Source organism: Onychostoma macrolepis, chromosome 20, assembly GCF_012432095.1.
Source record: "Onychostoma macrolepis isolate SWU-2019 chromosome 20, ASM1243209v1, whole genome shotgun sequence".
Taxonomy (NCBI): Eukaryota; Metazoa; Chordata; class Actinopteri; order Cypriniformes; family Cyprinidae; genus Onychostoma; species Onychostoma macrolepis.
In genome coordinates, this window is record NC_081174.1 from 3601903 (window position 1) to 3618750 (window position 16848).

The following is a 16848-nucleotide window of genomic DNA, read 5'->3' on the forward strand; positions in this document are numbered from 1 at the left end:
TGGATGAATAAACCCAGCAGGCACACAACATCATAAGACGTTGATATTTGTGACCCTGGAGCAGAAAAGCAGTGTTAAGACGCTGGGGTATATTTGTAGCAATAGCCAAAAATACATTGTATGGGTCAAAATTATTGATTTTTCTTTTATGCCAAAAAATCATTAGGATATTAAGTAAAGGTCATGTTCCATGAAGATATTTTGTAAATTTCCTACTGTATATATATAAAAACTTAATTTTTGATTAGTAATATGCATTGCTAAGAACTTCATTTGGACAACTTTAAAGGAGATTTTCTCAATATTTAGATTTTTTTGCTCCCTCAGATTCCAGATTTATAAATAGTTTCGTCTCAGCCAAATATTGTCCGATCCTAACAAACCATACATCAATGGAAAACTTATTTATTCAGCTTTCAGATGATGTATGAATCTCAATTTTGAAAATAATTGACCCTTATGACTGGTTTTGTGGTCCAGGGTCACATTTGGTTAAATTTCGGTTGAGATGTTGGGTGACCAAAATCCAATGTTAAGTCAACATCAAATTGACGTAAAATATTTACATCAACCCGATTTTAATTTTCAACCAAAATGCAACATCTGTCCGACATCATGTCCAACGTAAATCTGACGTTACATAGACGTCAGGTGCCTGCTGGGCAGTTCTTGAAGGGTGGGCAGGAGAGCACCAATAATCCTCTCAGCAGTCCGCACTACCCTCCGTAGTCTGAGGTCAGATTTGGTAGCTGAGCTGAACCAGACAGTTACTGAAGTGCAGAGGACGGATTCAGTGATGGTGGAGTAGAACTGTGTTGAACCTCCTCAGCCGCAGAATGAAGTACAACCTTTGTTGGGCCTTTTTATACTTTATAGTCTCCCTTTGTAGAAATTTGTCTTGAGCAATCAAGAGAGCAGGTCGACATACAACAATTCACTATAGTTACACTTACTCAAAAAAAAGGAAAAACTAAATCAGGGCATCAGCTCACACTGCTTCTGGAGAATATGGCTTGGATCACCAATATTTTTAAGACTCTTTACAGACCTCTCAAAGATCTCCTGAAGAGAGGTTAGGGGCAACATACCAATAATAGTATATTAGTATAGTATAGTATACAGTGTTGGGAAGTAACTAGTTAGATGTAACTAAATTACACAATTTAATTACAAAATAAATGTAATTGTAATCAGTTACAGTTACTGAGAAAAATTGTGTAATTAAATCACTTACGAAAATGTTACCGATTACAAATTATTATTTGTTTTTACACACACACAAACATATATGAAAATCATGACAGCAGGTTTCTCAGATATTACAGGTATTTTTATTATTCAGGGGTTTGAAAAAAACTCCCATGTTTTTCACTTTTTTAATCATAAAAATCCAGAACTACTCCGCACACCTGAGGATGGAAGTGAGCGCTCAAGATCACAGTAACCCGTCCCAAACCAGACCAGACAAGACCAGACCTGACCAGACCAGACCAGATCAGACCAGACCTGACCAGACCTGACCAGACCAGACCAGACCAGACCAGACCAGACCAGACCTGACCAGATCAGACCTGACCAGACCTGACCTGACCAGACCAGACCAGATCAGACCTGACCAGACCAGACCAGACCAGACCTGACCTGACCAGACCAGACCAGACCAGATCAGACCTGACCAGACCAGATCAGATCAGATCAGAGAGGACCATCACAGAGCGTCTGGACCAGGATCATCTTAATGAGTCCATTCCACTGCTCTCAGATCAGCACACAGACACACATCTCATATTAACTCATACTGCACAGTTTGCATAGCTTGGGTATAAAAGTTTTAAAATCAAGACGATCGAGTTGAATTCATATACATGATGTACATAAAAGAAGGCTAAGACAACAAACAGGAAGACAATATTGCTTGTGTAAGCTCATGACCGTCATGCTGTTGTTCATCCATTGCACACTAAATGCCACACACACACACACACACACACACACACACACAGATTTCCATGTTTTGTGGGACTCTCCATAGGCGTAATAGTTTTTATACTGTACAAACTGTATATACTATTGCCCTACACCAACCCTACACCTAAACCTACCCCTTACAGGAGACTACAGGCATTTTTACTTTCTCAAAAAAACTCATTCTGTGTGATTTATAAGCCTTTTGAAATATGGGGACATGGGGAAATGTCCTCATAAATCTCCTTGTAATACCTGTCATATCTTTGTCATTATACACATTTATGTCCTCATTTGTCACACTCACACACACACACACACACTAGCGGAAGCGGTCTAGTCCGCGCAGTGTGTGGGCTCTGGGCAGGGGTTTGAGCGCGGCTGGGATGGGCAGCGTGTCCAGGCTCGCGGGGAACTGCTCCGGCGGCAGCTGCGTCAGGATCGCTCGCATCGCGCAGAGGAAGAGCGGCGCCGGCTCGCGTCCGATCAGGTAGTGGAGCGTGTCCTCCCCCAGCAGCGTGGCCCAGCGCCGGGGCTCCTCCAGCAGCGAGCTCCTCATCGCGAAGCGCGGCTGCGGCATGAACAGCAGCAGCTTCTCCAAACAGCACTTCTTGGCCGCGGCGTTCGCCTTGGAGTCGCGCAGCTGCTGCAGCACCACGTCGAGCGGCGTCATGCCGCTGCTGTCCACTGCCCGCGGCGACGCGCCGCTCCCGAGGAGCAACATGACGGCGTCGGCGCGCAGCAGCTCGCAGGCCAGGTGCAGCGGCGTCTTGCCGTCCTCCAGGTGAGCGCAGCCGCCGCGGCGCAGGTAGGAGCGCAGGCGCGGCTCGCGGTGCGCCGCCTGCAGGATGAGCGCCAGGATGTCGCGTCGGTCGTAGCGCACAGCCATGGCGAGGTGCGGCGCGGAGGACGCGCGGCAGCAGAAGCGCGCCCCCGGCGTGGCCAGCGCCTCGTGAGCGAAGCGGCTGAGCAGGTGCTGCGCGTACGCGCGGTGGTCGTGCACGATGGCGTAGAGCAGCGCCTCGGAAGGGCTGTAGCTCCGCTGCGTCGCGTCCTCCTCCCAGTAGAAGGTCTCCATGGTGCGCATGTCCTCCAGCATCCACACGGGCTTCAGGTCCCGCACTGCCTGGTAGAACAGGAACGAGACCAGCGCGTGCTGCTTGCGCTCGGCGTCCATCGGGGCTCAGGCGGGGGAAAGCAGACGGGATTCGGCGGAGCTCATCTTGACGCTGCGGCGACGCGCTGTCACTGACCCCCTCCTCTGCAGTGAGAGCGCGCTGCGCATGCGCGCACTCCTGCTCGCAGCCACATTACTGTCGCGCAACTGCTCCTTTTGTCATAGCTGTGTTTGCTGAAAAGTGTTTTGTATAAAGGAATTCATCCACAAGATTCCACACAGTACGCTTTTGATGACTCTTTGAAAAAAAAGAGTCCCTTTTCATATTAATTTTATAATTATTTTTATTACTTATTTATTGCAAGGTGTTACATTCATAAATGCGCATTGTCAAAGAAATTTCCTGCCTTTTTATCTTAAAGGAAAATGCTGATATATAGCCTATATATTTAGATTCTTAAAAAAATTAAATAAAAAAAAAATACAAATAAAAACTCTAAAATTAATTTGCTTGTAAGACTCTTCTATGGTGTAAAAGGCTACGTATAAGACAATAATATGTGACCCTGGACCACAAAACCAGTCATAAGGGTCCAAAAAAAAAAGCTGAATAAATAAGTTTTCCATTGATGTATGGTTTGTTAGGATCGGACAATATTTGTCTGAGATACAACTATTTGAAAATCTGGAATCTGAGGGTGCAAAAAAATCTAAATATTGAGAAAATCTCCTTTAAAGTTGTCCAAATGCAGTTCTTAGCAATGCATATTACTAATCAAAAATTAAGTATTGCTATATTTACAGTAGGAAATTTACAAAATATCTTCATGGAACATGATCTTTACTTAATATCCTAATGATTTTTGGCATAAAAGAGAAATGTATAATTTTGAGCCATACAATGTATTGTTGGATATTGCTACAAATATACCTGTGCTGCTTATGACTGCTTCTGTGCTCCAGGGTCATAAATAATACGCTTAGGTTCATTTCAGCATGTCATGTATAGCAGTCCTCTTAGAATAGTTTGTGAGTTGTCTTTATGCTTGTATGCTGCAGTGGATGTTAATAACAGACGTCAAATTATTTCCATAAACTCTGGCGGTCACCTGTTGTCATATTGTGAGTTTCTGAATGAATTCACCGGTTCCTTCACGAGGGCCTCAGTCTTCTTTGGTGCCTGAAGCACAGGATCATTTGAAAGTGATAGGAAATATCAGTTCTTTCTCATTTGACCACGACTGCATGCTTTTATTGTGTACAGGTGTGCATAATATATATTTTTAACTCTAAAATGATTTTTTAGAATTTGGAAATATGCATAGAATGTACGTATGTCAAAGACAGTCTGAAAGTTATGTTCATTATAATTCAAATTTTCATTAAAGTATGAGCTTTTTACTTGCGGTCTCGAGATTTTTAGACCCTACCAAAGGAAATATAATTATCTGCCACATACAAACTTTCCATACAAATATGTTTTAATATGACCATCATTATTTACCTAACCAACATCAGATTTATACAGACATCTGGCAAATGAACTTGATAGAATATGTTTTTTCTTTATTACTGTATTGTGCAGAGCTCACACTATTCTCTCTGGTCGTCCTCGTGTGCATATATTCTGAAATCAATGCAGGTTTATTGCTGACTCCTAAATTCAATATTTAGCATCTCTGAACTGTCCAAACCAGAAGCTGTGATTTTACAGTACAACTTCACCTTGCAATGAATGCTATAATGGGCTTTTACAGTATGACCTACACTGTAAAACCCAACAAGTTAGGGTAACTCAAACCGTTTGAGCAATTCCCCTTGGCTTAAACCATGTAAGTTTTAAAACTTGCAGTTAAGTAATGAAGTGATTAATTAAGTGCTGATTGAGCATTAGTGATGAACACCTGCTGTTAACAAACAGAATCACTGAAGAACTACTACAACTGACTTCAGCCATAGCCTTAGATGAAATCATCATTTACACAGTTTTTTTTTACCTCAGTACACTGGAGTTGAGTGTTCATTAAGCATAAAAACAGTAAACTTACCCCGCAGTGGGGTTGATTGTAACAGAGGCACTCCATGTATTTGACATCAGCTTGTAAGGGCTGTGATATAGTTGCAGAGTCTGAATTGGTTCCTTTCGAAGTGAACAAATGTGGGTGCTTTGTATAAAGGTTTGAGCACTCTAGCTCAAAAATTCAGCGAGTTACAGATGCTGAAAGAATCCATACCCAGTCTCCCCTAAAACTGATTTTTTCTTTCTTTCTTTCTTTACTTTGATGTATTGCATGTTCAGATATTCATACAATAAAATATTTTGGGGGTCATGAAGTTTTAGTGAAAATCACTATTTGGTGGGGAAAGAGTTAATAAGGGTGTTTTATTTGATTTATTTTTGCATTTATTGTTTGTGTGTCATAAATGTCAGTTTGTTGTAACTAATAAATGCATACAGTAATATCTTACCCAAACAATACAAAAATTCATTTAGATCTCTTGTCTAAAAACAGCAAAAACAGCTCTTTCAGTACTACAGTAAGAAAGGTAAAGAGCCGCAGGACCTCTTCATGTGCACTGCACTTGACTTTTAGGATACGACAGTAAACATTTTAAAAATAGAGACATTTGCAATTATTGTAAATATTTCATCATTAAGGATACCAATGCAATATCCTTTCAGTAATCCATGAACTGTGAGTTATTACTGTATATACTGTACTATGATAATACTATTGAAGAGCCCATGATAATAATTATAATTAATAATAATAATAATAATAATAATTTTATACATTTATATTACGCTTTTCTAAGCACTCAAAGCGCTTTACATGCGTGTGTTCGCGTGTGTGTGTGTGGTGTGTGTGTATTTCTCCTATGACAGTTTTGTCATATTTTTAATGGTTTTTATTTGTAGTATTTATGTCTATTGCAAGTATTGCAAAAACCCAACAAGACACATGAAAACACAGGTGAGGGCTGTTTCTAGAGCGCATCTGTTCTCTGTAGTCTGTTGTGCCGCCTGTAGTTGGAACTGTTACTGTATTTTGTCATTCATTACAGCAGGGACACGTTCAACCTGTAGTTTGATTTGATTCTGTTGATGGGACAGCAGTGAACTCGAGCGGAACATTCTGCTCTTTGACAAAATGGTTAAACATGTTCATGTAAAAATAAATACACCTTCTACCTTCTGTCCACAAGAGAGCAGCAGCGCATCACTCCATCATCCGTGTGATGCGACAGACTCCGCGGGAGCATGCAGCGTGCAGTGTTTTCTCTGCCCAGCGTTCAGAACCAGCTGTCAGTGTTGACAACTTAGCAGCATTGTTACTAAATGTAGCAACTTTTCAGACTTACAGTAACTCTTTCTTCCAAAATTTATTTGCCAATCTTTATTAACTTTTGATAAGTGACTCAAACAATAAAAAATAAAATTTTTAATTCAATTCAGTTCAAGTTTATTTGCCCTGCTAACAAAACTTGAATTGAATTTAAAAACCATTACAGAAATTCCAATGGTTTCCATTAAAATACCATTATAAGCCATTAGCTTTTTCCAGTAAAACCATTACAAAATTCCTTTTTGTAGTGTGTTTTGGGCATTTTTCCAACAGGATTTAACATCCCAACAACAGAATCCATCACATACCAGTAGACACCATTATAGTTTCCATTAACACCAATACAATTCCCATTATAACCCTTAAAACCATTACATTTTCTATTGTGTTTTGGGCAGGGTTCTGTTGTTTTTTTTCAGCAGGGTGTATAGCGCTTTTTATGATACAAATCGTTGCAAAGCAGCTTTACAGGAAATTACGTTTCTACAAGATATTTATATTTGATTTTCCATCTAAATGACACAAAAAGAGGAAACCAAAGATGCCTAGAAGTACACACATCACGTGAAATAAGTTTGCTGCTATTTGCAATTGTTCAATTTAATAATAATAATAGTAATATAAAAATAATTGAATAATTGTTCATTTATGATACACCTTGTTAGTAGCTCGTACCTGTGATTGTTGATCAGTTTGTACACTAAGAAAAATATCTAGAAAAATGGAAAAGGTACTAGTAATTTTCCAGGACATTATCCGTTATAACCCTGTGACCCAAAAAAAAGAAAGAAAGAAAAAAAAAAACACACACACGACAAACAATGCATAATTAAAAATGCAGGTAAAAAACCTGTGGAAAATATTTCATATTAACAGAGTAGATTGTGCCCTATTTTCCCCCAGAATGTGTAGTTTTACTAGTTTACTAGCAATAAATGTTTAAAAATAAATAAATAAATAAAAATAAAACTGAAATTGTAATTCATGTTATTTTATGAAAATATCTAAATGAACATATATGAAATATATTTTTGACTGAGATTTGATGTAGTGGCAATTTTTGCGTGGTGATTACGTAATGACAACCTTCCTTTAGAAACTTCCCGTGAAAATCAGTTGGCAACACTGCAAGCTTCGTCAACGCAGAAACAGGAATCTGCTGAACTGAAATCCAAAGAAATTCAACACGATCACTCAGGAACTTCATTGGTGCAACTCAACGAGAAAATGGCAGACCACTTTTTATTTATGTGTCTGTTTAATGTTTCCACGATATAAGCTGCTTCATGCTGTTTCATCCAAGTTAATGACTTTGGAGTAAATTACAGCTTTCTGGGGAAAAAACTTCATTCAATATGGAAAGTTATGAAAATGTTTATGAAATATTCTGTTAGTGTTATTTGAAAGATTGAATATGAATTCCATGTAAATGTTGTATGATCACGCTTATGATTATAATGTAACATGCACACAAAACATGAATATCTCTTTATTTCTACTTCCTTCAGCTCAAAATACTCTTCTGCTCCAGCTCAAATGTAGGAACTGATCTGGAACTGGAATACTTCTGAATGATGCTGGAGAATTCAGTCATGTTTTAGTCATGCAAACAGCTCTGTAACACCAGACTCGAGGAGCTTTCTGAAAACTGCCTCTAAAATTAGCCGGCCGGTCGAGCCAGTAAAGACTGCACGTGTTGTCCAGGGCACCGGATGAGGGTTTCTGGCCTGTTTTATAAGACAATGATTAAATTGCCAGGCTAAGAGCAGGACTTGAGCTCCATTAATCACTCGCTCCCTGAAGACAGTCATGACACTGTTTCCCCGTCTGAAATGAATCCACCCTGAGCCCAAATGAAGGAGCAGGTGTCTGTAGTGGAACACACTGATGTGAATGTGTTTCTGTGTGAATGCTGGCTCTGTGACGCGTACTGCAGCATATACTGTATGGTAAGCTGTCACTGAACTGGTTCCTGCTCACTCCTGCATTTCATGAGAGTTTGGGTCAGTGGTGCATGATTTCATCCTCAAAACCCTCAATAAAAGCACACAATACCACTCAGACCATATTTACCAGATTGACAGAGGTTTCAGGTTTCTGACGACCACAATGTGTTTTGTGAGGTGAATTATTGGAGGCCATGATTAATGTTACTTTCATTTTTATTTTCTCCATGTAAAATCTGGATCCTCAAGCAAAGCATCTGTTTTGTCAGATCACGATCATCATCTCAATAACTGACCTGATCTTTGTTAAGATCTTGCTCCGATGTCCTTCAGTGAAACACTGCTTAAGATTTCACCACCAAATATCTCTCACAAAAAGATAGAACTTGTTAGTATATTTATGTAAATATACAGTATACACATTGCGTTAAATTTATTTTACTTGGCAGACTTGCCAGTTGTTTCTTGTTTTACTTCACATTCGCACTTATGCTTAAATAAGGTGAAAGAAAAGTCGGAGTCGGTCGATGTATTCTGGCGTTTAATCTCCTATAGAGCGCATCCGGGGCGAGGTTTATTTGTAGGTCACGCATCACTCTGGTTCCATCGACAAAAACCCTAGGATCCAATATTGATTATTGATATTTTTTTGTTTATTGATTCTTACACATGTTGTTCATCATGTTAATCCTCACAAATGAACACAACTCCCATGAATTTTAAATCTAAATACATTTAGCAAAAGTAGTAAGCTGAACGTAGGGTATAAATGAACTTCACCATAGTCACATGACTTCAACACCACCGCCATTAAACTTTTAAAAACATTTTCTCTGAAACTGTGAGTTAGAATAGCTTGAAAGAGTGTGATTATAAACCTCTGTAGTCTCATTTAGACACTTGTTAGCAACAAGTTAAAGCTCCAGAACATCTTAAGGGTATATAAGTGATGTATATACTGTCATAGAATAAAACATGAACATATTTAGAGCTTGTGTTAAACACAGACCTTATTTCAGGCATTTAAACAAAAACCATTCAAAAAAAAAAAAAACCCTTTGACTTAATGACGCTGGAACCAGAAGTGCTAAAATGCGAACTTTTAAATGAGTTTTGGCCAACAAAAATACATCATTCCTGCAGTGCTCTCTTTAGATCTCCTCAGAATCAGCAACAGAGCTTTCTCTCTGATGTTCAGATAGATTATAATGTCTTTTCTTATTTAAATAGGTCTCAGCTTGGTGGCTACAGTAGCTCATAATGAATATACCAAGGGCACCGAAACTGTATAGCCCAGCTAATTACCTACTTCTGATATGTTTTTTTTTTTTTCTGTCAAATTTCGTTAGATACTGTGATTATTAACTCCATGTTGTTAATAATTATTTGATTATGAGGTATTTAAACGATAGACAAATAAAGGCTGGCCAATGAGATCGTTGGAATGTTGCATAACTAATTAGCTGTCAATCATTTTGGATTCATTAACGGTTCGCCGGTCCTTGCTTCAGGTGAGTATTAGCTACTGAGAGATTTCTGTGGTAATTATTCAATTACAGATTATCAAAATCTGTGTGGGTTATTGAATTGGATGCAGTTAAATTTGTTCATTTGATTATTAATGTATTGTTGAAACATTAATTAAATAATAACAATTTCCGTTAATCGTTATTATAATTCGTCTCGTGAGGGAACTGCAGGAAACTGTGTAACGGTTTCTGTCTTTGTTAAAAAAGCACTCACTGATATCCCCAATGTCTGTTATTACTATTATTAAGATTAAGTGGATATTTGAATTAGCCTAAATGTTTGGTCATTATTAAACAAGGATTGGATCGTCCTGTAAGTGTAACAGCAGCAATTACCAGCCCTTTGGCGCCCTTTACATGCATTTGTAATGCCGCTCCCTATAGGCAGAGTACGCAGTTTGCGTAAGGCACCAACTCCCAGGGGGGCACCATCCCAGGTACTCAAAAAAAAAAAAAACTTTCGTTATATATTAATATTAAACTTAACATATACATATATATATATATGTTCATGTTTAGATTTTTATTTATGTATATCATTATAAAAAAAAATGCATTTTACGGTGAACACAGTAGGCAGCAGGCTAAGCACAGGTGACGTGCCATTCCCGCTCGCACCTTATGTTTGCGGCCGACTGCAAATGATCATAACTGATGGACAACTATACCCGGGAAAAGACATCAGCAATTCAGCGTCAAGAAAAGAAAAATTAAATTAATAACGTGTTTTAATGTCGGCAATAATTTAACCACAAACAACGCATCTAATATTCTCTCTTGAGTTTCCATGTTCCCTTACAAAAAATAGCCATGGTTTTACTACGAATAAAACCAAAAATCATGGTTCTTGTAGCCATGGTAACCACAAATTAACCATGGTTTTGTTACTTCAAATAATAGTTTACAATTAGGATAATATTTTTTTGTGGTTATAAAAACAAACCTAAGCCAACAACAGCCTTTAAAATTACTTAAAAATGCATTATATAAAAACAATGAGGCAATTGGTTAATTAATAATTATATGGTTTCATTGAATAACACTGTTAAAATACATAATGTAATGCAAAATAAACCATTTATGTACATTACATTACAAATGCCTGTAAAGGGCGCCAAAGGCCTGGTAATTGCTGCTGTTACACTTACAGGACGATCCAATCCTTGTTTAATAATGACCAAACATTTAGGCTAATTCAAATATCCACTTAATCTTTCATTTTTGGCCACCTTTTTGCTATAGAAATGCTACAGCCTCTATAATTTCTTCAACAAAAACATGTTGACATCACAAAAATGAACCATGGTTTTATCATAGTAAAACTGCTTAATTTTCTTTTGTGTGATTTCTGAATGCTTGAGACTATAAAATCAATCAAACAACTGTATTAATAAAATCGTAGCCAGCCATAGGTAACTGTCTAAAGCTACAGTTGTATTTGTAATTTGTAAATAATATAATTTAATTACTATTTATTTATTTATTAACTTTTATATTTTATTAAAGTTCTATTTTAACCCCTATATGTGTTTATTGTTATTATTACTACTATTATTACTTCCATAATATTTGACAGAGGGGGCACAACAATAAAATTCTGCTTAGGGCACCCATTTGGCCAGCAGCAGCCCTGCTCATAATGCCCGTTTCATTCATACTCGACGCCGGAGGGCGCCCTCGCGTAGACAATACACAAGTGCGGCTCACAGGAGTAATAATGACTTATGATCCATAAAGGCATCCAGCTAACGTCATAGATGAGTAAAAAGCAGATATAAGGCTTTGACTGATGAAACGAAGACAATAAACATACGATTGAGATGGTTTTATCTATGTTCTTCTAGCCATCTCGGGTATTTTAGTAAGAATGAAATATATTTAGAACGTAATCCACTTAACCTTTATCACTATAGTACAATATATTTTCTAACTTATCTTGTGATAAGAAGCCTATTTGGATCGAAAACGGAAGTTATTTCAAACACTCAATGGTGTTTTAAAGTGAGTTTTTAGCAAGAACATAATCTCATAAATTGAAATGTGTTGATGTGATAAATGAACATAGCTGGCACTTTTCAGAATCAGAATCAGAAAGAGCTTTATTGACAGAGGGGTCTTTAGATGTGCAGTCGTTGGTGTAGAGGGAGAAGTGCAGTGGGGAGAGGACAGAGCCCTGGGGGGCACCAGTGCTGATCGTACGGGTGCTGGATGGGTGCAGAGTCTGTCTGTCAGGAAGCTGGTGATCCACTGACAGACGGAGGTGGGGACGGAGAGCTGAGTTAGTTTGGGCAGGAGGAGTGATGGGATGATGGTGATAAAAGCTGAGCTGAAGTCCACAAACAGGATTCTCACATAAGTCCCTGGTCTGTCCAAATGTTGCAGAACATAATGCAGTCCCATGTTGACTGCATCATCTACAGACCTGTTTGCTCTGTAGGCAAACTGCAGGGGGTCCAGTAAGGGTCCAGTGATGTCCTTCAGATAAGCCAAAACCAGACTTTCAAATGATTTCATGGCCACAGACGTTAGAGCCACAGGTCTGTAGTCATTTAGTCCAGTAATTTGGGGTTTCTTTGGGACGGGGATGATGGTGGAGCGTTTGAAGCATAAGGGGACTTCACACAGCTCCAGTGATCTGTTGAAGATCTGTGTGAAGATGGGGGCCAGCTGGTCAGGAAAGAATATGGTCATATTATAGTTTTGAATTTTTAAATTACTTTTTATTTTAATATCGTTTTCAAATTTCCAATGGCCCTCCAGTGCTGGATTTGAAGAAACATGCCCTGTGTCCCAATTAGGCATGGGCCGGTATGAGATTCTGACTGTATGATAACCTTAGATAAAAATATCACGGTTTCACGGTATCACGGTATTGCGATTACAGCTCTAAAATATGTTATTTTTAAATGTCTGGGTAAAAAACAACAATGTTTTTTCCACTGAACAAAATACATTTTATTTTTAAGAAACATATAGAACATTTAGGAATGGTAAACATGTCAGGCTAAATAATTAATATAAATAATTGAATTCTTTCGTGCAGTCACTTAAGTGAGCCTAAACCTGCAGCTCAACAATAATAAAAACATAAATAAATTATTTTCTGTAAAAAAAAAATAAAATCCTTCTAAATGAAAATGTTTTTAAAATGCAATCAGCAGTTACAACCTAAACCTATAGCTCAATAATCAAAAACATAAATCAAAACAATTTCTGTAAAAAATAAAAAATGCAGTCATTAAACCTGCAGTTCAACAAGGTTTTTGGAGACATGCTCACTTTCTACATATTCATCTTTCAGTCCAAGTTATGAGCGGTGAGGTACAAAGATGTGTGCACATACACATAAGGAGAGTGCGCAAGTGTCTCTCTCTCTCACACACACACACACACACACACACACACTGTCTCTCTCCGTATAACACTCAAACAGTGGCAAAGACACCTGAACCAGCAGTTTGTTTCTTTTTTAAATGACGTGATTTTGAACAGATGTAAACAATGGCAGGAGGCTTACAATTATAGACGTGATACCAGCTAAATTTATTTAACTAAATCGCAGAAACGTAATAATAATAATAATAATTCCTTACATTTATATAGCGCTTTTCTAAGCACTCAAATCGCAGAACGGTAGTACTTTAGTCTGCTATTCCCCGCTCTGTGAAGTAATGTGAGGGAGGAAACTAGTTGACGTTAGCTAGTTAATTAGGCATGTTATCGCCTCGGTAGCAAGCAAAATAGTATTTATTTCAACACTGAAACAACCGGCGAATGGGTCTCTGTCTTGATTGAGGGTGAAAGAGGGAGAAATGAAGACGACACAGATATATCGTTTGTGTAAGACCTGGAAGTATTTATGTAGCGATCGGTGCCAAAACGGCATCTGCACGGAACATCAAGGTTACCCGAGAAATTCCCATACGGCAGACTTCGCCTTTTTCGACGGGGGAAAAAGTTCCAGGGATTCACCTCATTTGGCCATCATCCTACACACAGGTGACTCTCACTGACCACTGTCCGGAGGAGGTGGAGTCGTGTGACTCCTTATGCTCTTCACTGCTCACAACTGAGGGAGTCCTGCACTTTCTGTCTTTGACGACACGTAAAAAAACTGCGCATACCGCAGGAACGGTATAACGGAAAATTTTAGTGGTTTTGAAACCGTGAATTTTCCAAACCGCGGTATACCTTGAAACCGGTTATCGTCCCATGCCTAGTCCCAATGTGCATATTATCCACCCTATCTGCCCTAAGTAGTATTAAAAATGAATAATATCAGATAGAATTTAGCATGGACAGTGTGCACATCGGGACGCAGGCATGTTCTTTGCAATCGTCATTGAAACTGTAAACTTAATTTTTGTCCATCTGTGTTTTCAGTGCATTAATTTATTTGATTTTTTTCACATACGAGCCACCACTGCGGTCAAGCCAGCCGCGGTTTGAAAATACATGGTCAAGCCAGCCGCACTGTTTTTTTGTCTGTGCGTTTAATCACGCACTTACGGTGGATGTAAAGAAGCTGTCATAACGGCATTTCCTTTATACTTTTGCTGATATTTTCAATTGCTGTTCACGGTGACCCAAAATATCTCTGCATAAAACAATTTAACCCTAAAAAGACCATAAAGAGACATCAGAATTTTTTATTGATATTTTATATCATGACAAAAATACAATTTCAGGATTTTTTTTTTTTTTTTGTGAATAAATTATTTTTTGTACATTAACATTTGTATTGTACATTTATTAATTTTAACATTGATAAATGTATATTGTAATGGGGCTGACGAGACGTGAGATGTGCGGATGCAAGTGCAAGCTTTTATTTATAGGCATGGTCATAAATACAGGCAGGGTCGAGCAATGGCAAACAGGTATGGCAGGGACAAGACAAAGAGTAATCCTAGGGCAAGCAAAGGTTGACGATAGGCGAACAGTAACCAAGGGGCAAGGCAGAGAGATAATCCAGGGAACACAGGCTATAATCCAGGCAAGGGAATAAACAGAGTCCGAACAGTGAGACAGGGGAAAATACAGGGAAACACAGACTAGAAAATAACAAACGTTCCGTACAGCAGCTGACACTAGGGGAGTGAAAAACGCAGGACAATACAGGAACTGAATAGAAACACGGAATGGCACAGAAAGGTTTAATTCAGGAAACACGGGCTAGAAAACGAACACAGGAAAACAGGCAATGCAAGACTAGGATACTAACAAGGGCTCTGTAGAGTTGCTAGAGGAGCGGTAAACGCATATAATACTCGGCAATGAGGGAGAGAAAGTCCATGGCTTAAATAGAGTGTGTGATTGGTTACAGCTGTGTGCATATGATCAGGTGAGCGTGTGATTGGTGAGATGGCTGATGGGAAACACAGTTCATTGTGATGTGAAAGTCAATATGATGGCAGGGCAACCTCTTGTGGCAGTCAGACAGAAGAGCAGGCCCAGGATTCATGACATAGCCAGCCAGCCAGCCAGCCAGCCCCCCCCCCCGGGTGTTGGAGTGGAGGCGGAACAGGGGGAGGGATGGAGGGCCAGGTCCATGTGGAAGTGGAGTGACCGGGGACCAAGGCAGAGCAGGAAGCCATTGTAGAGTGGACGGGACTGGAGCCCACCAGGGCGGAGCAGGCGGGACTGGAGCCCACCAGGGCGGAGCTGGAGCCCACTGGGGCAAAACAGACGGGAGACGAGCCCACCAGGGCGGAGTAGAAGACCACCAGAGCGGAGCAGATAGAGCAGGAGCATACCACGACGGATCAGGAATCCACAGCAGAGACTGGGACCTAGGGAAAACTGACACAAGGAGGAGAAAGAACATACACAGACACAAGGACTGAGGTAGGGAACATAAAAAGTTAATCAATATTTTCCTTGTGATAACGGAGCGGGCAGACAGTCCATAAGTCAACTCTCTGATGAAAACAGGACAGGCAGACAATTCACAATTTAAATCATTGGCAGTGACAGTAAACGGGACAGATATGAGGTGCATTTATCCTTTCTGGGATTAGGACAGACAGTTCAGGGTTAGATTCCTTGACAGACACAGGCAATACAGACAGTTCGAAATCAGACACTATGGCTGGTTCAGAACAGAGCGAGAGTTCAAAGGTAGCCTTCTCGGCCGGTTCGGAGCAGGTTAAAAGTTCAAGAACGGCCTCTGTGGCCGTGACAGAACAACCTGCAAGATCATAGACGTCCTCCATAGCCGTGACTGGACAGAACGAGAGTTCAGGGACGGCCTCCTCGGCCGGTTCAGAACAAGACGAACATTCATAAGTGGCCTCTGTAGCCACGACAGGATAGGACGAAGATTCACAGATGGCCTCCTTAGCCATGACAGAGAGTTCTGGAACAGCCCTTCTGGCTGCGACAGGACAAGGATTCGCAGACGGCCTCCTTGGCCGAAACAGGACGAGGAATCAAGGATGGCCTCCGTGGCCGTGGCAGAGCAAGACTAGAGTTGGTGAGTGGATACCACTGACACCTCCGGAGGTTCTGCAGCGGTTGCTGCCACCTCTGGAAGTTCTACAGCGGTAACAGTCTCCTCGATCGCAACTCGACAGACTGAGAGAACATTGCTGGGCGCCACCACCATACAAGGGGCTGAGGCGAGCCCTGCCGCTTCTGGAGGTTCTGCAACATGTGCCGCCACCTCGGGCAGTTCTGCGGTGGTGTACGCAGCCCAAACGCAACAAAGCGATTCCCATCAGGGGAAGCGCTTCGGACAGGGGAATATGCATAAGAACAGGAGGGTTAGAGTGAGTAGGTTTGGGGATACCAGCTGCGCGTGCAGACACCAGAGGTACATCCCTCAAACTAGACATCAAACCGGGATAATGGAAGACTGGCCTTGATGATCTGGGTGTGTCAGCCGTGACGGGCTGTGACTCTGGACGATCAGCGAAGGCCTGGCAAGACTCTGGACGGGCAGC

General features: G+C 40.2%; 1 protein-coding gene across 1 annotated transcript; it reads right to left on the reverse strand.

Moving 5' to 3' along the window:
* Positions 1–1308: 1308 nt before the first annotated feature.
* Positions 1309–4181, reverse strand: zgc:112001 (uncharacterized protein LOC550384 homolog). Its single transcript, XM_058755895.1, has one exon. It carries the CDS (start codon positions 3140–3142, stop codon positions 2288–2290), a length of 855 nt encoding a protein of 284 aa, XP_058611878.1. The 5' UTR covers positions 3143–4181; the 3' UTR covers positions 1309–2287.
* Positions 4182–16848: the final 12667 nt, after the last annotated feature.